This window comes from Ranitomeya variabilis, chromosome 2, assembly GCF_051348905.1.
Source record: "Ranitomeya variabilis isolate aRanVar5 chromosome 2, aRanVar5.hap1, whole genome shotgun sequence".
NCBI lineage: Eukaryota > Metazoa > Chordata > Amphibia > Anura > Dendrobatidae > Ranitomeya > Ranitomeya variabilis.
In genome coordinates this window covers 181,876,493-181,897,951 of record NC_135233.1, presented here as the reverse complement: position 1 = coordinate 181,897,951, position 21,459 = coordinate 181,876,493, and the positions used below count along the sequence as shown (strand labels likewise).

The 21,459-nt window shown below is 46.7% G+C and overlaps 1 protein-coding gene across 3 annotated transcripts in view; it reads right to left on the bottom strand.

The window, feature by feature from the left end:
• The window catches only part of PHF10 (PHD finger protein 10), a 210,379-nt gene extending 190,172 nt beyond the window's left edge, over nucleotides 1-20,207 (bottom strand). The window contains exons 1-2 of one of the 3 annotated variants that reach the window (XM_077283267.1): nucleotides 19,952-20,207; nucleotides 4,292-4,419 (exon numbers count right to left, since the gene is read on the bottom strand). In XM_077283267.1, coding sequence (XP_077139382.1) covers nucleotides 4,292-4,419; nucleotides 19,952-20,029 — 206 coding nt within the window. In that variant the 5' untranslated portion in view covers nucleotides 20,030-20,207. The remainder of the gene's footprint in view (nucleotides 1-4,291; nucleotides 4,420-19,951) is intronic. The other 2 variants (XM_077283266.1, XM_077283268.1) reach the window with 2 other exon arrangements.
• Nucleotides 20,208-21,459: the final 1,252 nt, after the last annotated feature.

Genomic DNA, 21,459 nt, shown 5'->3' with positions numbered 1-21,459 from the left:
CCAAGGGAACTTATCTAGATGTGTAGTGAGCACTTTGAACCCCCAAGTGCTTCACAGAAGTTTATAACGCAGAGCCGTGAAAATAAAAAATGTGTTTCCTTTCCTCAAAAATATTATTTTAGCCCAGAATTTTTTTATTTTTGCAAGAGTAACAGGAGAAATTGGACCCCAAAAGTTGTTGTCCAGTTTCTCCTGAGTACGCTGATACCCCATATGTGGGGGTAAACCACTGTTTGGGCACATGCCGGGGCTCGGAAGGGAAGTAGTGACGTTTTGGAATGCAGACTTTGATGGAATGGTCTGCGGGCATCATGTTACGTTTGCACAGCCCCTGATATGCCTAAACAGTAGAAACCCCCCACAAGTGACCCCATTTTGGAAACTAGACCCCCCAAGGAACTTATCTAGATGCGTGGTGAGCACGTTCAACCCCCAAGTGCTTCACAGAAGTTTACAACGCAGAGCCGTGAAAATAAAAAATCATTTGTCTTTCCTCAAAAAAAGATGTTTTAGCAAGCAATTTTTTATTTTCACAAGGGTAACAGGAGAATTTGGACCCCAATATTTGTTGCCCAGTTTGTTGTGAGTACGCTGATACCCCATATGTGGGGGTAAACCACTGTTTGGGCACACGTCAGGGCTCGGAAGGGAAGTAGTGACATTTGAAATGCAGACTTTGATGGAATGGTCTGCGGGCGTCACATTGCATTTGCAGAGCCCCTGATGTGCCTAAACAGTAGAAACACCCCACAAGTGACCCCATTTTGGAAACTAGACCCCCGAAGGAACTTATCTAGATGTGTGGTGAGCACTTTCAACCCCCAAGTGCTTCACAGAAGTTTATAACGCAGAGCCGTGAAAATAAAAAATAATTGTTCTTTCCTCAAAAATTATGTTTTAGCAAGTAATTTTTTATTTTTGCAAGGGTAACAGGAGAAATTGGACCCCAACAGTTGTTGCCCAGTTTGTCCTGAGTACGCTGGTACCCCAAATGTGAGGGTAAACCACTGTTTGGGCGCACGTCGGGGCTTGGAAGGGCGGGAGCACCATTTGACTTTTTGAACGCAAGATTGGCTGGAATCAATGGTGGCGCCATGTTGCGTTGCGTTGCGTTGGAGACCCCTGATGTGCCTAAACAGTGGAAACCCCTCAATTCTAACTTCAACACTAACCCCAACACACCCCTAATCCTAATCCCAACTGTAGCCATAACCCTAATCACAACCCTAACCCCAACACACCCCTAACCACAACCCTAACCGCAACACACCCGTAACCCTAATTCCAACCCTAACCCTAATCCCAACCGTAACCCTAATCCCAACCCTAACCACAACTGTAACCCCAACACACCCCTAACCCTATCCGTAACCCTAACCACAAGCCTAATCTTAACCCTATTTCAAACCCTAGCCCTAATTCCAACCCTAACTCTAATTCCAACCCTAACCCTAAGGCTATGTGCCCACGTTGCGGATTCGTGTGAGATTTTTCCGCACGATTTTTGAAAAATCTGCAGGTAAAAGGCACTGCGTTTTACCTGCGGATTTACAGCAGATTTCCAGTGTTTTTTTGTGCGGATTTCACCTGCGGATTCCTATTGAGGAACAGGTGTAAAACGCTGCGGAATCCGCACAAAGAATTTACATGCTGCGGAAAATACAACGCAGCGTTTCTGCACGGAATTTTCCGCACCATGGGCACAGCGGATTTGGTTTTCCTTAGGTGTACATGGTACTGTAAACCTGATGGAAAACTGCTTCGAATTCGCAGCAGCCAATCCGCTGCGGATCCGCGGCCAATCCGCTGCGGATCCGCGACCAATCCGCTGCGGATCCGCGACCAATCCGCTGCCGATCCGCGGCCGATCCGCTGCCGATCCGCGGCCGATCCGCTCTGTGTGCACATGCCATAACCCTACCCCTACCCCTAACCCTACCCGTAACCCTAACCCTACCCCTAACCCTACCCCTAGTTCTAACCCTAACCCTAGTGGAAAAAGAAAAAAAATATATTTTCTTTATTTTATTATTGTCCCTACCTATGGGGGTGATAAAGGGGGGGGGTTTATTTATTATTTTTTTATTTTGATTGCTGCGATAGAACCTACCACAGCGATCAAAATGTACTTGTAATGAATCTGCCGGCTGGCAGATTCGGCGGGCGCACTGCGCATGCGCCCGCCATTTTCCAAGATGGCGGCGCCCATGGAGAAGACGGCCGGACACCGGGAGGGACATCGAAGCTAGGTAAGTATGGGGGGGTGGGATTGGAACACGGGGGGGGGGGATCGGAGGACCGGGGGAGCGGACAAGAGGACCGGGGGAGCGGACAGGAGGGAGGAGGGGAGCGGACAGGAGATCGGGGCAGAAAGGACGACTGGGGGGGGGGGGGCGATCGGTGGGGTGGGGGGGGGGGGCAGATCGGGGTCTCCAGCCATGGCAGATGCTATTGCAGCATCGGCCATGGCTGGATTGTAATATTTCACCATTTTCATAGGTGAAATATTACAAATCGCTCCGATTGGCTGTTTCACTTTCAACAGCCAATCAGAGCGATCGTAGCCACGGGGGGGTGAAGCACCACTCCCCCTGTCTCTGCAGATCGGGTGAAAATGGAGTTAACCCTTTCACCCGATCTGCAGGGATGCGATCTTTCCATGACGCCACATAGGCGTCATGGGTCGGATTGGCACGGGTTTTCATGACGCCTACGTGGCGTCAAAGGTCGGGAAGGGGTTAAAGCTTTTTTCCTTTCAGGCCATTGGGGGTTAAATGCAGTTTTTCCCCACTGGCAACCTGGTGTTACTGCAGCGTTGCTGGGTCAGCTGATGTTTCTGGTGACCACGCCCACATCCTTTAAGAGGTCGCCTGGTGCATCAGCTGACTGTTAGTGATACAGGTCCTTTCTGGAGACCAACCTAGCAGGAGCAGCTCCCTGGTGTCAGCCAAGTCTGGTGTTTGGAGCTGTTGCTGCACTCTGCAGTGCTGATTGTTTTTGTTACTTTGTCCCTTTGTAGTTTGTGCTTTCCCCTTTTGGTATTGTGTTCCCCTTACTCTCATATTGTGTCATCCTGTTTATTTGCTTTGTGGTGCCATTTACTTTGTTCACCTCCTGGGTTGGGGGCTTAGCTCAGGGTTTAACAGGAGATCGGGACAGGTCGGTGACTTGGGCCTCCTCCCTACCTTCAAGTGTACCCCCAAGTTAAGGAAAGACAGGGCTCCACCTAGCCTGAGGTGCAGTTCAGGGGCCTAGATTCCTCATCTCCTGTTTTCCCATTACTGCCCCGTGACACAATCATTCCGGTTTCAGTTACATGGGTGGCACCGGTTCAGTCACCACACTGAGAATACAGAGTGGAGGTTGTAACTGCGCTCCCGGCAGTGACGGACACTGGCTCTGCATTGGGGCCAGGTGTCAGTCAGTGTCAGGGCCATGGTTGCAGCCGCCATTCTGTATACTCAGAGGTGAATGAACCAGCAAATCCCCGATGACTAAAACCAGGACACTGCGGGGAAATAAAATTAATTTCTCCCAGCAGTGTCCTGCTTACAATGTCCCCTTCCTACGGCTCTACTCTGCGTTGGGAATTCCAGTAGCCAGTAGGCCATCTACTTCAGGACACACATTGTGTCATAGAGTATTCTTATTAGAACACAGCAGGCTGGACTGCCAATCTCAAAATGGCTGCCCCATGAATTGTGAGCATAACATAATTCATGTATTCACTCTAATTATGCTTTCAAAAGCAATTTGATTTATCCCATGGTTATTTAGATATACAGCCTCCTTACTGTGATTTCCCCTAGTATTTGTGAATAAATCCTCTTTTAGTTAAAAGTCCACTGCCGCTAGACAATGGTTTCTTGCAAGATTGAAAGTGGGGAAGCCTGGTGTGAGCTGGATCTGAGCAGGGATATAGGGCGGCATTGCCGGAGAGGTGACATTATGGAAGCCAAAATTTGATATGAGCTTGGTCCACACCAATTGTTTTGGAAGGTGGTAAGAGTAATTGGGTTTACTGTATACTTGTTTGCATGGTAAATGATGGGAGGCTCCAATATCAGATTTATATTATTGCAGCTGTAAATGTAATTGTACAATTAATTGCCTTTTTTTCTCCTCTACACCTTGCTAACCTACCAAATTACTTGTTTTTCTTTTTTAACCATGCAATACAAAGGTTTGCATGTAATCTGTACACACATAGGTAGGATGTTTTAAAACATTTTTATCATGATTGTTTTATTTTAGATACATTTAAAAAATAAAAACACACAAATATATTTACCCAAAATCTTGGTTTGAATTTTCACAACTAGGGGTGCTTTCTCCAGATGCTGTTCGTTTTCTTTTAGGGGGCTGACTGCCATCATTGGAATTTTCCTCCAGATCTCTTCCATCATTTGAATTTTCTTCCTGCAACATGGAAAATGTAATGCAGATATTAGTTTAACCCTTTCGCGCCAGTCAGTTTTCGCCTTCGTGAAATTTTTACAACACTGACCAGTCACTTTATTAGGAAATAACTCTGGAACGCTTCAACGGATCCTGCTGATTCTGAGATTGTTGTTTCATGACATATTGTACTTCATGATAGTGGTAAAATTTGTTCAATATGACTTGCGTTTATTTCTGAAAATATTGGAAATTTGGTAAAACTTTTGAAAATTTCACAATTTTAAACCTTTTTGCCATGGGTGGGAAACCTCAGGCCCCAGGGCCATTTACAGCCCTCGATGACCTTTTATCAGGCCCCCCGAGCAGATTCTCAGGGACCGCATTCTTGGGCAGGGAGGTGTATTTTGATTGCCACCAGCTCATTAATTTCTTCTTGCTCTGTTAGCATACACACAGTGTTCACTACTAGTGATGAGCGAATATACTCGTTACTCGAGATTTCCTGAGCATGCTCGGGGGTCCTCCGAGTATTTCTAAGTGCTCGGAGATTTAGTTTTCATCGCCTCAGCTGAATGATTTACAGCTACTAGCCAGCATAAGTACATGTGGGGGTTGCCTGGTTGCTAGGGAATCCCCACATGGAATCAAGCTGGCTAACAGATGTAAATCATTCTGCTGCGGTACTGAAAACTAAATCTCTGAGCACTTACAAATACTCGGAGGACCCCCGAGCATGCTCGGGAAATCTCGAGTACCGAGTATATTCGCTCATCACTATTCACTACTGAACACTGAAGGGCATGCAATGAAAGATTACATCCTGACACCAGTGCCAGAGTCAGGATGTACTTTGTGGGCGGAGTTTGTACGGCCCCGAATGCTGGTAGATATATCCAATTGGCCCTTGGCAGGGAAAAAAAAAAAATTCCCTGCCCCTGCTTTATGCCCTTAAACCACATGTCACAAAATAGTTAGTAAATAACATTTCCCACATGTCTACTTTACATCAGCACAATTTAGGAAAAAATGTTGTTCTGTTAAAGTTATAAGGGTTAAAAGGTGATCAGCGATTTCTAATTTTTCCATAAAATGTACCAAACCATTTTTTATTATTTATTTTTTTTAGGTACCACCTCACATCTGAAGTGACTTTGAGGCTCCCATATAACAGAAGATACCCAAAAGTGACCCCATTCTAAAAACTGCACCCCTCAAGGTGCTCAAAACCACATTCAAGAAGTTTATTAACCCTTCAGGTGCTTCACAAGATTAATGGAATGTGGAAGGAAAAAATTTACATTTCACTTTTTCCCACAAAAATGTTACGGTGTTAATTTAAGTGTTACTTTAGCGCTATATTTTCCATTTTCACAAGGGAAACAGAAGAAAATGCTCTATAAAATTTGTTGTGAGATTTCTCTCGAGTACGCAGATACCACATATGTGGAGGAATACTAAGAGTATGTTTCCACGGTCAGTAAATGCTGCTGATTGGACACTGCGTACAGCTGCAGCGTCCAATCCGCAGCAGCCAGATGTTACAGCATAGTGGATGTGATTTTATGAAATCTCATCTCCACTATGCGTGCAGGGACGTCTCCGGCTTCCCTGCGTATACGCACACGTGGAGCGTCTTTCCAGACCGCAGCATGTCTATCTATCTTGTGGAGACGCTCCGCCTCCTCAAGATAAATATCACAGTCCAATGTATAGGATGCAGTGATTCCACATGGTTCAGTGAACACAATGGACGGAGCGGACATGTGCTGCGTCCAAAGTGCTGCCATATACGGACCGTTGAAACATACCCCAATTATTTGGGAGCACGGCAGGGCTTGGAAGGGAAGGAGAGCCATTTGACTTATGCAATAAATGCTAAATTGGCTTGAATCAATAGCAGACGCCATGTCGTGTTTGAAGAGCCCCTGAGGTGCCCTAAATAGTAGAAACCCCCCCAAAATGACCCCATTTTGGAAACTAGACCCCTCAAGGACTTTACCTAGGTGTGTGGTGAGCACTTTGAACCCTAAGGGGCTTCACAGAATTTTATAAATGTTGATACAAGAAAATTAAAAAACACATTTTCCCAACAACAATATTGTTTCAACCCCATTTTTATGACGTTTTCACAGTGGTAACAAGAGAAAAAGGGATGCCAAAATTTGTTGTACAATTTTTCCAAAGTACGCAGATACTCCGTATTTGTGGAAAAACAACTGCTTGGGCGCATGGTAGGGCTGGAAAAAGAATGAGCACTATTTTGGATTAAATACCTTGTTGATACCATGGCACATTTGAAGTATTCTGGCTGACATGCCAAAACAGCAGAAACCCCCACAGGTGATCCCATTTTGTAAACTACACCTCTCAAGGAATTTATCTTGGGTAGTAGTGAGTATGTTTAACCCTGAGGCGATTCACAAACTTGTATAAAATTCAGCTGAGTAACTGAAATAGTACTATTTTTTTCCACTAAAATGTTGCTTTGACCCCAGGATTGCAATTTTCAAAAGGGGTAATAGGAAAAAACGAACAGCACAATTTGTTATGCAATTTCTCCAGAGTACATCAATACCCCATAAGGAGTCGAACTACTTTTGAGGCACATTGCAAAGCTCAAAAAGGAAGGAGTGCCATATTACACTGCAGCTGCACTGGTTTGACGGGGCCATGTCATATTGGCAGAGCCCCTCAGGTGCCTGAACAGCAGAAATGCCAGTAAGTGACCCCATTTTACAAACTACACCTCCCAATGAGTTCATCTAGGGGTGCAGTGATCATATTGACACCACAAATTGGTCACAGAATTTTATACCATTGGGCAGTGAAGAAAAAAATAATTACATTCTTATCAAAAAAACAAAAAATAACTTGTTTTAGCCCCAGATTTTAAATTTTCACACTGAGAAATGGGTAAAAAATGGTGCCAACATGGGTCACACAATTTATGCTGACCTTCGCAATACCCCTTATGTGGCTGTACAGTACTACTTAGCCACACTGCGAGACTCGGAAGGGAAGGACCGCTATTTGATTCTTGGATAACAATTTATTATAGAATAGTTTCCGCACTAAACTAAATGGCAAAGCCACTAGAGACTCAAGGTCTTCAAAAATTCAATTTTCAACAACAGCAAAAAAGGCAGCAACACTTACCTGCCCAGATCTTGGAACAAATGCACTACAGGGTGCAGCCAGCCCATAAAGAAAGATGTTAGCAACACAGGTGCAAAAATACCAGATCAACAGCCACTCTCCACATACCCACTCCTGGAGGGGGTGACTGCCCAGTATACAAGTGCACAATAAAGGCCCACATAGGGCGTTGTTCACACAATGGTAGTGCATAGTGTCTGGTTCACAGCCTATTAGTCACGCCCCTACTTTTCGATTAGGCGGGCTGGCCAGCACACTCTCAATGCATCCCAGTGTGAACACCCCTCATGCAAGACCGAACGTGTTTGGGCTTGGCTGCACCCCGAAAAATATAGTGCAAAAAATATACAAAAATAGTGAGGTATTGGTTGATATTTTGGCCAAGATTTCGAAAGCTCGTAACCCACGCCAACCCTTGGCCCGCCTTATAAAAATGGCAAACTGTGGTTATAGTGACCAGCACGTTTTAGTGACCAGTACATTTCAGTCACCAGTACGTTATGCCCAGCTCATGCTTCAGGAGACACGCATCCGTAAATTAGGCGGGCTCTCATCACTACAGAAATGCTAAACATGTGGATGATATATGTGGTTTAGGTACAGTGTGGGGCTCAGAATGTAGGGGGCATTTGAATTTGGGAGCCCAGAATTTCTTTTAGGGGGGCTGAGGAGCCATAATGCTTATCCAGAGCCGGTGTGCTAGTCGTAACGTGGAAGCCCCCTATATTTCCATTAAGGCTACGTTCACATTTGCGGTCAGCGCCGCAGCGTCGCCGCATGCGTCATGCGCCCCTATATTTAACATGGGGACGCATGGACATGCGTTGTGCTGCGTTTTGCGCCGCATGGCCGCAAGCGTTGGACGCAAGAAACGCTTCAAGTTGCATTTTTTTTGCGTCCAACTTTCGGCCAAAAAGGACGCTGCGGCGCACAACGCAAATGTGAACGTAGCCTTACAGATGAAAGATCTGAGTAGGGACTTGCTTTTTTTGTGGATTGAGTTGAAGCTTTTATTGGGAACACTTTACATAACGTTAGGGATCGCATTTATGAGGCGCTTTACACTGAGCACTTACTTTGGTATTTCCATCTAAATCTCTGAGTGATGTGATTCAGATAGAATACATTCGCTGTGATGAGGCAGCAGAGTTACTCTGGGCTCTGTCTGGCCTCTGTTCAAAGGTGTCCTATTCAGAAGTGCACAAAACTGGCAGACTGCGCTTTTACAGGTGCATCTCACAAAATTAGAATATCAAAAAGTTAATTTATTTCAATTCTTCAATACAGAAAGTGAAACTCCTACACCATGTTACAAATTATTATGCAAATTTTATTTAAGTGTCATATTTAATTGTTTTGATTTTCAAATAAACTCGTGGATGGTATTGTGTCTCAGGGCTCAATGGATCACTGAAATCAATCTTAAACATGTGATAATTAGTTTTCCAGGTGATTCTAATTAAAGGAAAACTACTTAAAAATGATGTTCCACATTATTAAGCAGGCCACAGGTTTCAAGCAATATGGGAAATAAAAAGGACCTCTCTGCTGCTGAAAAGCGTTAAATAGTGCAAAGCCTTGGACAAGGTATGAAAACAATAGATATTTCACGAAAACTTAAAGAGTGATCATCATACTGTTTAGAGATTTGTGACTGAAACAGAGCACAGCCAGAGTTCATGCAGATAAAGGCATAATGAAGAAGGTTTCTGACAGACAAATTCATAGGATTAAGAGAGCAGCTGCCAAAATACCATTACAAAGCAGCAAAGTTATTTGAAGCTGCTGGTTCCTCTGGAGACCCTCGAACATCAAGGTGTAGGATTCTTCAAAGGCTTGCTGTGGTGAATAAACCTACTATTCGGCCACCCCTAAACAGTGTTAACAAGCAGAAAAGGTTGCAGTGGGCCCAGACATACATGAAGACTAATTTTCAAACAGTCTTGTTTATTGATGAATGTGGAGCAACCCTAGATGGTCCAGATGTATGGAGTAGTGGATGGTTGGTGGATGGCCACCATGTCCCAACAAGGCTGCAACAACAGCAAGGAGGTGGAGGAGTCATGTTTTGGGTCAGGATCATGGGGAAACAGCTGGCAGGGCCCTTTAAAGGGAACCTGTCACCCCGTTTTTCCCGTATGAGATAAAAATACCGTTACATAGGGCCTGAGCTGTGCGTTACAATAGTGTATTTTGTGTACCCTGATTCCCCACCTATGCTGCGGAAATACGTTACCAAAGTCGCCATTTTCGCCTGTCAATCAGGCTGGTCTGGCCAAATGGGCGTGTTGACATCGCTGTTTCTTCCCCCAGATCTTGCTTATTTTTCCGTTGGTGGCGTAGTGGTTTGCGCATGCCCAGCTTCCGAATCCACTGCACAGGTGAGGAAAAAGAGCGTGATCTGCGCTATTCCCCTGGTGATCGGTGGGGGCGGCCATCTTCCTGAGGCCGCGCGTGCGCAGATGGAGCGCTCTGCTGCCCGGGGCTTCAGGAAAATGGCCGCCACGATCTCCATCTGCGTACGCGCGGCATCCCGCGGCCATTTTCCTGAAGCCCCGGGCAGCAGAGCGCTCTGTATATTAGACACCATTACAACAGAGTGATGCAATTCAAGTGTTTGTCTGTTAATGTTGATGATTATGGCTTACAGCCAATGAAAACTAAAATGACATTATCTCAGTGCATTACAATACTTTATATGATCAGCTTGAAAATTATTTTAAAATCCGAAATGTTGGCCTACTGAAATGTATGTTTAGTAAATGCATTCAATACTTGGTCGGGGCTCCTTTGGCATCAATTACTGCATCAAGGAGGCTTGGCGTGGAGGCGATTAGCCTGTGGCACTGCTGAGATGTTATGGAAGCTCAGGTTGCTTGGATAGCAGCCTTCAGCTCGTCTGCATTGTTGGGTCTGGGGTCCCTTATCTTCCTCTTTACAATACTCCACAGATTCTCTATGGGGTTAAGGTCAGAAGAGTTTGCTGGACAATCATTCAATCATAAATGCAGATACATCTGTATGTATGACTAAAAAGACGGACACCGCCTAATCACAGGTCCTATGGCGTCCACAGTGCCTCCTCCATCTGCCTTATTATAGGGAATCTTCCACCGGGGGTTCCGTTTGAATCACTTATTTCAGAGATTTACACGGAAACCCTGGTGTAAGCGCTCAACGCAGAGTGCAGGATAAATGTGCGCCAAGCCTTACTGCAATCTTCGGAAGGCAAAATGATAAAAACAGGTGAAGAATTGATTTTATCTATTTATTATGCCATTTCTGGTGTGGAATAAGTGATTAGGCTACTTGACTCTTCGGGCCGGTGCGATTACAGCAATACCAGATTTATACAGGGTTTTTATATTTGGCTGCTGTCACATACTAAAATACTCTTTTTTTATTGTAAAAACAAGTTTTTGCATCACCATGTTTTGAGAGCTATAATTTTTCCATATTTCAGCCGACAGTCATGTGATGGTTTGTTTTTTGCAGATCGAGCGAACGTTTCATTTTCAGACATATGACTTTTTTTTTATTGCGTTCTATTCTGATTTTTGAGATGCAGAATGAGGAAACCTCAGAAGTTCAGGAATTGTTTTGAGTGGGTTTTGTTAATTGCCGTTCCACGTGTAGTAAAATTGATAAGACTATTACAGTGATACAATATTTTTATGTTTTGCCACTTTTTCCCAAACTATTTTATAGGGAAAAAAATAATTGCTTTTTGCATCGTTTTATTCTGAGAGTTATAACTTATTATTCCATTTTTGGAGCTGCATGGCAACGTGTTTTTTGCGGGATAAGATGACATTTTCATGGCTACAACTTATTTTGAATTTACCTTTTGATTGCATTTTATTCTACTTTTTGTTTGGTGGCATGATGAAAAAAGCAAAAGGTTTTTGCTCCTTTTTGTTGTTTCTTATTTACGGTGTGCACTGATGGGAGGTAACAAGTGTGACAGTTTTATAGGTCTGTTCGTTCCGGACGCGGCACTACCAAACGTACACTTTTTTGTTTTTTTACAAAAAATATTTATTGGTTTGATTTTTTTTTTTTTATAGTTTTAAAACATTCACTTTTTTTTAATCAGTCCCTATATGGGACGTCAATACATCACTGGTCTCATACAATGCAATGCACATGATTGCATTGTATGAGTCCTGACAGTTTTATACTGTCAGATCGCTTGTTAGACTCTAACAAGCCACCGTAGCTGACAGACCGAGAAGTCATCACGAGACCTCCGGCTGCTGGGACACCGCGGGAAACCCCGTGTATCCAAGCAGGTATTCCTAAAGTATGTAGTTGTTGGTAATATCCAGTTCATATAATTTTTTTTAAAGGCATTTTGGTGTAACAATGCTCTTTTGGGGAAAACCACATCTGTATGGAACGGGGGCCACTGTTTAGGCCCCTGCTATTTTTATCATGCACTCAGCAGGACAAGAAATGTACCTGCAGCTAGTTAACTCTAGACTTATATACCGTATATACTCGAGTATAAGCCGAGAATTTCAGCTGAAATTGCACCTCTCTGCTTATACTCAAGTCATTCCCAGGGGTCGGCAGGGGAGGGGGAGCGGCAGCTGTCTAATACTGCTCACCTGCTCCTGGCATGGTCCCTGGTTCTCCGGGCTCCGGCATCTTCCTGTATTGAACGGTCACATGGTACCGCTCAATACAGTAGTGAATATGGACCCGACTCCACTGCGGGTGGAGCCGCATATTCATTACTGTAATGAGCGGTACCATGTGACCGCTCAATACAGGAAGATGCCGGCGCCTGGAGAACCAGGGACCGCAGCGGGAGCAGGCGAGTATGGCGGGGGCAGTGCGGATATTCACATGTTCCTTGTTCCACCTTCGGCGCCGCTGTGTCTTCTGCATCCACTGCAGTGACGCTCAGGTCAGAGGGCGCGATGACGCGATTAGTGTGTGCCGCCTTTGCCTGAGCATCAGTGCGGACGACGGGGAAGAGACAGCGGCGCTCGGCGGTGGAACGGAGGACAGGCGAGTATAGCAAGTGCCGGGGGCCTGAGGGAGGATAGGTTATATGGGGCAAATATCTCTATGGAGCATTTTATGGGGCCATGGGCAGCGTTATATGGGGCAAATATCTCTATGGAGCATCTTATGGAGCCATAATCAGCATTTGTGCAGCATTATATGGGGCAAATGTACTGGCCAAACAGTAGTTTTTCCCCACATATGGCGTATATGCGTACTCAGAAGAAAATGGACCCCAAAACTGGCTGTGGAATTTATTCTGTTACCCTTGTGAAAATGCTAAATTTGGGGCTAAAAAACATTTTTTGCGGGAAAAATGTGACTTATTTTCACAGCTCAATGCTATCAACTTTTGTGAAGCACCTGGGGGTACAAGATGCTCACCACACATCTAGATAAGTTCCCTGTGGGGGGGTCTAGTTTACAAAATGGTGTCACTTGTGGGGGGTTTCCACTGTTAAGGCACATCAGTGTCTTTCCAAACGCGACATGGCATTCGCAAATTATTCCAGTCTGATTACTTCTGTCTGCTTGAGGTGATGCCATTTTCCTGATGATTATAGTAATCCGGAAGCAAGTGGTTGTCAGCTGTAAGGATGAAAATTGTGTTTGAAATGGTTTTATCCCTCTGTGTTAGTTTTCGATATTTGCAGGGCCAACTGTTTTGAATATTTTGTCATGTGTAGTAGAATTTTTGAGTAGTCAAAACAGAGTGTGTATGTGTCTGTCTGTTTTTAGGCTAAAACATGGCAAAGACAAATTTATCACCAGATGTCAGGAAGCTTATTATTCTGAGAGTGAAGTCTGGCAAAAGCTAAAAGTGGGTAGCTATGGAATTCATCTGCTCTGAGTCAAGTGTCATGTATATTAAAGAATTAAAAAAGATATGGACTCGATGACAACCCTAGAAGTGGACGACCATGGAAAACTTCCTCCAAAGTTGATCATATTATTAAGAAAAAGTCAGTAACTGATGGCCGTAAAAGTGATGCACAGATATCACACAAAATAAAAGCAGAATATGGGGTCAAAGTGAGTCACAAAACTGTGATGCGACGGCTAAGAGCAATAAAGTTAAATGCATGAGATCCGGTCAAGAAGCCTTTAATCTCCGCAAAGAACCGGAAGGTCCGACTTGAGTTTCTCAAAGAAGACCGCCGATGGAATTAGACAGATTGGTCTAAGGCGTTGTGGTCGAATGAATCCAAGGTCAATCTGTTTAGTTAGTGATGGTATACATATATTGCTCAATTAGAAAACATAATGATGTAAAAGTACTAAACACCTACAGTGAAACATGGTGGTGGCAATGTCATGGTTTGGGGCTGCTTTTCTGCATCTGCCATTGGCCCTCTGCGTACAATTGATGGAAACATGAATGCTACCATGTACAAGAATATACTGGAGAATAATGCTGCCACATTGTAAAAAGAGCAGGCAGAGGTTGGAAATTCCAGCAAGACAATGATCCTAATGACACATCCAATTTAGTAAAAAAACTGGTTAGCAAAAAAAGTTTGCCTGTTGCCATCACCTGATTTAAACCCTATAGAGCACCTTTGTGAGTTGGGGACCACCTCACATTTGAAGTCAGTTTGAGGGGTCTATATGGCTGAAAATACCCAAAAGTGACACCATTCTAAAAACTGCACCCCTCAAGGTGCTCAAAACCACATTCAAGAAGTTTATTAACCCTTCAGGTGCTTCACAGCAGCAGAAGCAACATGGAAGGAAAAAATTAACATTTAACTTTTTAGATACAAAAATGATCTTTTAGCAACAATTTATTTTCCCAAGGGTAAAAGGAGAAACTGGACCCCAAAAGTTATTGTACAATTTGTCCTGAGTATGCCGATACCCCAAATGTGGGGGGGACCACTGTTTGGGAGCACGACAGGGCTCGGAAGGAAAGGAGCGCCATTTGACTTTTTCAATGAAAAATTAGCTCCAATCTTTAGCGGACACCATGTCGTGTTTGGAGAGCCCCTATGTGCCTAAAGATTGGAGCTCCCCCACAAGTGACCCCATATTGGAAACTAGATCCCCCCAAGGAGCTTATCTAGATGCATAGTGAGCACTTTAAACCCCCAGGTGCTTCAAAAATTGATCCGTAAAAATGAAAAAGTACTATTTTTCACAAAAAAATTATTTTAGCCTCAATTTTTTCATTTTCACATGGGCAACAGGATAAAATGGATCCCAAAATGTGTTATGCAATTTCTCCTGAGTACACCGATACCTCATATGTGGTCACAAACCACTGTTTATGCACACGGCAGGGCTCAGAAGGGAAGGAGCGCCATTTGGCTTTTGAATGAAAAATTAGCTCCAATCGTTAGCGGACACCATGTCGCGTTTGGAGAGCCCATGTGTGCCTAAACATTGGAGCACTGGTGAGCACTTTGAACCCCCTGGTGCTTCACAGAAGTTTATAACGCAGAGCCGTGAAAATAAAAAAAATCATTTTTCTTTCGTCAAAAATTATTTTTTAGGAAGCAATTTTTTATTTTCACAAGAGTAACAGAAGAAATTGGACCCCAAAAGTTATTGTCCAGTTTGTCCTGAGTTCGCTGATACCCCATATGTGGGGGAGGAACCACTATTTGGGCACACGTCGGGGCTCGGAAGGGAGGGAGCACCATTTGACGTTTTGAACGCAAGATTGGCTGGAATCAATGGTGGTGCCATGTTGTGTTTGGAGACCCCTGATGCGCCTAAACAGTGGAAACCTCTCAATTCTAACTCAAACACTAACCCCAACACACCCCTAACCCTAATCCCAACTCTAGCCATAACCCTAATCAGAACCCTAACCCTAACACACCCCTAACCACAACCCTAACCCCAACACACTCCTAACCCTAATCCCAACCCCAACCCCAACACACCCCTAATCCCAATCCTAACCCCAACACAGCCCTAACCCCAACACACCCCTAACCATAACCCTAACCACTAGCCTAATCTTAACCCTATTTCCAACCCTAGCCCTAATTCCATCCCTAACCCCAAGACAATGTGCCCACGTTGCGGATTCGTGAGAGATTTTTCCGCACCATTTTTGAAAAATCCGCAGGTAAAAGGCACTGCGTTTTACCTGTGGATTTACCGTGGATTTCCAGTGCTTTTTGTGCGGATTTCACCTGCGGATTCCTATTGAGGAACAGGTGTAAAACGTTGCGGAATCCGCACAAAGAATTGACATGCAGCGGAAAATACAACACAGCGTTTTTGCGCGGTATTTTCCGCACCATGGGCACAGCAGATTTGGTTTTCCATAGGTTTACATGGTACTGTAAACCTGATGGAAAACTGCTATGATTCCGCAGCCAAATCCGCACCGTGTGCACATAGCCTAATTCTAACCCTAATAATAGCTCTAACCCTAGTGGAAAAATAAAAGTAAATATATTTTCTTTATTCTTACCAAAGGGGGGAGTAAATGGGATAATGATAAATGCTAGGTTTTAAATTCTCATTTTTTGGTATATTTTTCACATACTGCCTTTGTGAAAGCGCCTATTTCTGTCTTTACTATTCTGAAAATTGGAATTGCTTTAATTGTAACCAAAGGTTTGTATAGACAAGTCTCATCAGATACACAGAAAGGAATAATGTACTCTGGAATTTTTTTGTGTCATTCCAAATGGATTCCACATGATTGGTCAATGTGTTATCCAATTTTTACCCTGACACCACTCAACTGTATAATGTTCTCATCTGTACAAGCCCCAAGAACACTGACCGTAATAAAGAATGGGATCTGATCATTCTCCAAGAGTAACGCCTTACAATGACCTTGGAGCAGTTAGGTGATGAACATTGCTTTCCCAGCATTATGGAGCCATGTCACAAGGCGGCCAACACACTGCTGTATTCTGATGGAGGGAGCGCAGCCTCAGGGGCAGCACTGGGAACAGATAATACACTGGGTACAGATAATACACTGCGTCCGACACACTGCTGTATCCTGATGGTGGAAGCGCAGCCTCAGGGGCAGCATTAGGAACAGATAACACACTGCGTCCGACACACTGCTGTATCCTGATGGAGGGAGCACAGCCTCAGGGGCAGCACTGGAACAGATAATACACTGCGTCCGACACACTGCTGTATCCTGATGGAGGGAGCACAGCCTCAGGGGCAGCACTGGGAACAGATAATACACTGCGTCCGACACACTGCTGTATCCTGATGGTGGGAGCGCAGCCTCAGGGGCAGCACTGGGAACAGATAATACACTGCGTCCGACACACTGCTGTATCCTGATGGTGGGAGCACAGCCTCAGGGGCAGCACTGGGAACAGATACCACACTGCATCCGACACACTGCTGTATCCTGATGGAGGGAGCACAGCCTCAGGGGCAGCACTGGGAACAGATAATACACTGCATCCGACACACTGCTGTATCCTGATGGTGGGAGCGCAGCCTCAGGGGCAGCACTGGGAACAGATAATACACTGCGTCCGACACACTGCTGTGTCCTGATGGTGGGAGCGCAGCCTCAGGGGCAGCACTGGGAACAGATAATACACTGCGTCCGACACACTGCTGTATCCTGATGGAGGGAGCACAGCCTCAGGGGCAGCACTGGGAACAGATAACACACTGCGTCCAACACTGCTCTATCCTGATGGTGGGAGCGCAGCCTCAGGGGCAGCACTGGGAACAGATAATACACTGCATCCGACACACTGCTGTATCCTGATGGTGGGAGCGCAGCCTCAGGGGCAGCACTGGGAACAGATAACACACTGCTGTATCCTGATGGTGGGAGCACAGCCTCAGGGGCAGCACTGGGAACAGATACCACACTGCATCCGACACACTGCTGTATCCTGATGGTGGGAGCGCAGCCTCAGGGGCAGCACTGGGAACAGATAACACACTGTGTCCGACACACTGCTGTATCCTGATGGTGGGAGCACAGCCTCAGGGGCAGCACTGGGAACAGATACCACACTGCATCCGACACACTGCTGTATCCTGATGGTGGGAGCGCAGCCTCAGGAGCAGCACTGGGAACAGATAATACACTGCGTCCGACACACTGCTGTATCCTGATGGTGGGAGCGCAGCCTCAGGGGCAGCACTGGGAACAGATACCACACTGCATCCGACACACTGCTCTATCCTGATGGGAGCGCAGCCTCAGGGGCAGCACTGGGAACAGATAATACACTGGGTAGATAATACACTGCGTCCGACACACTGCTGTATCCTGATGGTGGGAGCGCAGCCTCAGGGGCAGCACTGGGAACAGATAACACACTGCTGTATCCTGATGGTGGGAGCACAGCCTCAGGGGCAGCACTGGGAACAGATACCACACTGCATCCGACACACTGCTCTATCCTGGTGGTGGGAGCGCAGCCTCAGGGGCAGCACTGGGAACAGATAATACACTGGGTACAGATAATACACTGCGTCCGACACACTGCTGTATCCTGATGGTGGGAGCGCAGCCTCAGGGGCAGCACTGGGAAAAGATAACACACTGCATCCGACACACTGCTGTATCCTGATGGTGGGAGCGCAGCCTCAGGGACAGCACTGGGAACAGATAACACACTGTGTCCGACACTGCTGTATCCTGATGGTGGGAGAGCAGCCTCAGGGGCAGCACTGGGAACAGATAATACACTGGGTACAGATAATACACTGCGTCCGACACACTGCTGTATCCTGATGGTGGGAGCGCAGCCTCAGGGGCAGCACTGGGAACAGATACCACACTGCATCCGACACACTGCTGTATCCTGATGGTGGGAGCGCAGCCTCAGGGGCAGCACTGGGAACAGATAATACACCCTTGTCCAACACGCTGCTGTATCCTAATAGTGGGAGCGCAGCCTCAGGGACAGCACTGGGAACAGATAATACACTGTGTCCGACACTGCTGTATCCTGATGGTGGGAGCGCAGCCTCAGGGGCAGCACTGGGAACAGATACCACACTGCATCCGACACACTGCTGTATCCTGATGGTGGGAGCGCAGCCTCAGGGGCAGCACTGGGAACAGATAACACACTGTGTCCGACACACTGCTGTATCCCGATGGTGGGAGCGCAGCCTCAGGGGCAGCACTGGGAACAGATAACACACTGTGTCCGACACTGCTGTATCCTGATGGTGGGAGCGCAGCCTCAGGGACAGCACTGGGAACAGATAACACACTGCATCCGACACACTGCTGAATCCTGATGGTGGGAGCACAGCCTCAGGGGCAGCACTGGGAACAGATAATACACTGTGTCCGACACTGCTGTATCCTGATGGTGGGAGCGCAGCCTCAGGGGCAGCACTGGGAACAGATAATACACTGTGTCCGACACACTGCTGTATCCTGATGGTGGGAGCGCAGCCTCAGGGGCAGCACTGGGAACAGATAATACACTGTGTCTGACACACTGCTGTATCCTGATGGTGGGAGCGCAGCCTCAGGGGCAGCACTGGGAACAAATAACACACTGTGTCCGACACTGATGTATCCTGATGGTGGGAGCACAGCCTAAGGGGCAGCACTGGAAACAGATAACACACTGTGTCCGACACACTGCTGTATCCTGATGGTGGGAGCGCAGCCTCAGGGGCAGCACTGGGAACAGATAATACACTGTGTCTGACACACTGCTGTATCCTGATGGTGGGAGCGCAGCCTCAGGGGCAGCACTGGGAACAAATAACACACTGTGTCCGACACTGATGTATCCTGATGGTGGGAGCACAGCCTAAGGGGCAGCACTGGAAACAGATAACACACTGTGTCCGACACACTGCTGTATCCTGATGGTGGGAGCGCAGCCTCAGGGGCAGCACTGGGAACAGATAATACACTGTGTCCGACACACTGCTGTATCCTGATGGTGGGAGCGCAGCCTCAGGGACAACACTGGGAACAGATAATACACTGTGTCCGACACACTGCTGTATCCTGATGGTGGGAGCGCAGCCTCAGGGGCAGCACTGGGAACAGATAATACACTGTGTCTGACACACTGCTCTATCCTGATGGTGGGAGCACAGCCTCAGGGGCAGTACTGGGAACACTGAGTCTTTACTTGATGGATTTGACAAGAATAAAAGTGAGAACTGGTGAAATGCTGAGAATTGGACTTCAGTAACCAGAGAAACATCCGAGGCTGGAAACCAACATGTGTCAGTCTGAAGCCGTTAGGCCAGGACGGTGCCGGCTACATGCCGCAGCTGTGGGTGGTGCCGAGTCCTTGGCAGCCCCCCAGCACCCACTCGTGCCTCCTGGAGTCGCCCATTACTCGGTACTACAGGACACAACGCTGTGGTAGCCAAAGCTCGTGTGTCTGTGGGAGAGAAGGTGGCGCGGACGAGCTGCAGAGAACGCGCAGGGTGTGCTCCTCACCTTAATAGAAGGCGCGGCGGGAGTGGCCGGGTCACTGTCGTACGAAGGCCTGCCGGGGGATAAGACGGCGGCCATCATCCATTCGGTATGAATTTGAAAAACCGACTGCAGTGCACAGCACCGGGTACATAAAACCAGGCCCGCCCCGTTTCTTTGCCACGCCCACTAGTGTCTTGTCCCAGCCTTCATAATACAGCCAGAAATGTGGTCCTCTGGCGCACAAGGCGAGCACGTGACCTCTGAGCTCCCCGCCTCTGTAATACGTAGTGACGCCATTACGCCGGCCAGATTGTGCGTTGGTTGGCGGCTGCGTGCTATTCTCTGTGATATGATATAACGGCCCGTACTGGTCATGGAGGCCGTCCTCCTCCTGTTGGCGGGAGTTGTGCTGTCTGTGAGCTCAAAGCTGTCGGCTGTCCAGACCTCTGTAGCGTAGTAGTGCGGCTGCTCTGTTCCAAGTAATGGCGTTTACTGTGCAAACTCTCAATTTCTGAGCAATTGGAGCCACTAGCGCTGTGTGGCCGGCAGCAGCCATTTACCCGTATGTGCCAGTATGGCCAGTCCGTGTCGCCTACATTCTCGCCTCCACTGCAGAGTGGAATAGCAGCAGAGGCGGCCGAGCCGCCCTATAGGTGAGGGTGACACAATGCGCTTTGTTGGCTACTGAACAATTTGTGCCAAAATCCAGACTGGTCCCTAGCAGGTCACATGGGCGAGCATTGCTTGAGTTGGGGCCTGCACCATGAGCGTGTAATGAGCTGGCCGGCTGTGACTGTTCTGTTATCATTGACATAGAATCTGTGACAGACACTGCCCCCGTGTGGCCAGAAGTTATACCTATGCCGAATGTGATTACAGAGAAACAAACTGTATTGGCTAGACTCCCCCCTGTTATGTCATGTGACCAGGAAGGGGAGGGAAAGAAAGAGCCCGGGAAACTTTTGGGTGCAGAGAGAAGTCTGTGTGATCTGGTGTCCTCCTGCTGAGGCGATATAGAGGATTGCCTGGACGATTCCCCTCTCTCTTGGAAGCTGACATCCAGATTGTTCCCAGCTCCCACACTGCGGAGCACTCATCGGTGACCTCTTCACAGATCCTGGAGCCCATGAACTGTAAGCGGGTCCTCTGTTGAGAGGCCGAACACCCCACCCTTACCTGCTGAACCACAAGGATTACAGTCTGGACCTGAGAGACAGAGTTTTGTTTTCTCCCTGTTGTTTTCTCCTCGGCTGGAGCGTCTCCCTGCAGCGTTGACAGACAGGCCTGCGACGTGGGAAGATAACCTCCTGGAACAAAGGAACTGGTAACGTGTGGATAGGGACAGTGAGGGAAAGTTTATTACACGTTATTTCTGCGAATAGGCATATTTTGTACTGTCTATTATTGTGTTCCCCTGTGTTAATGAAAATGTTTAACAGTAAAGATACGTTTGTTAAGATGGAATCTGAGTGTGGAAGTTTTGCTGGGCCAGATCATGGATATGCATGGGCGGCCTTGCCCTCGTCCAC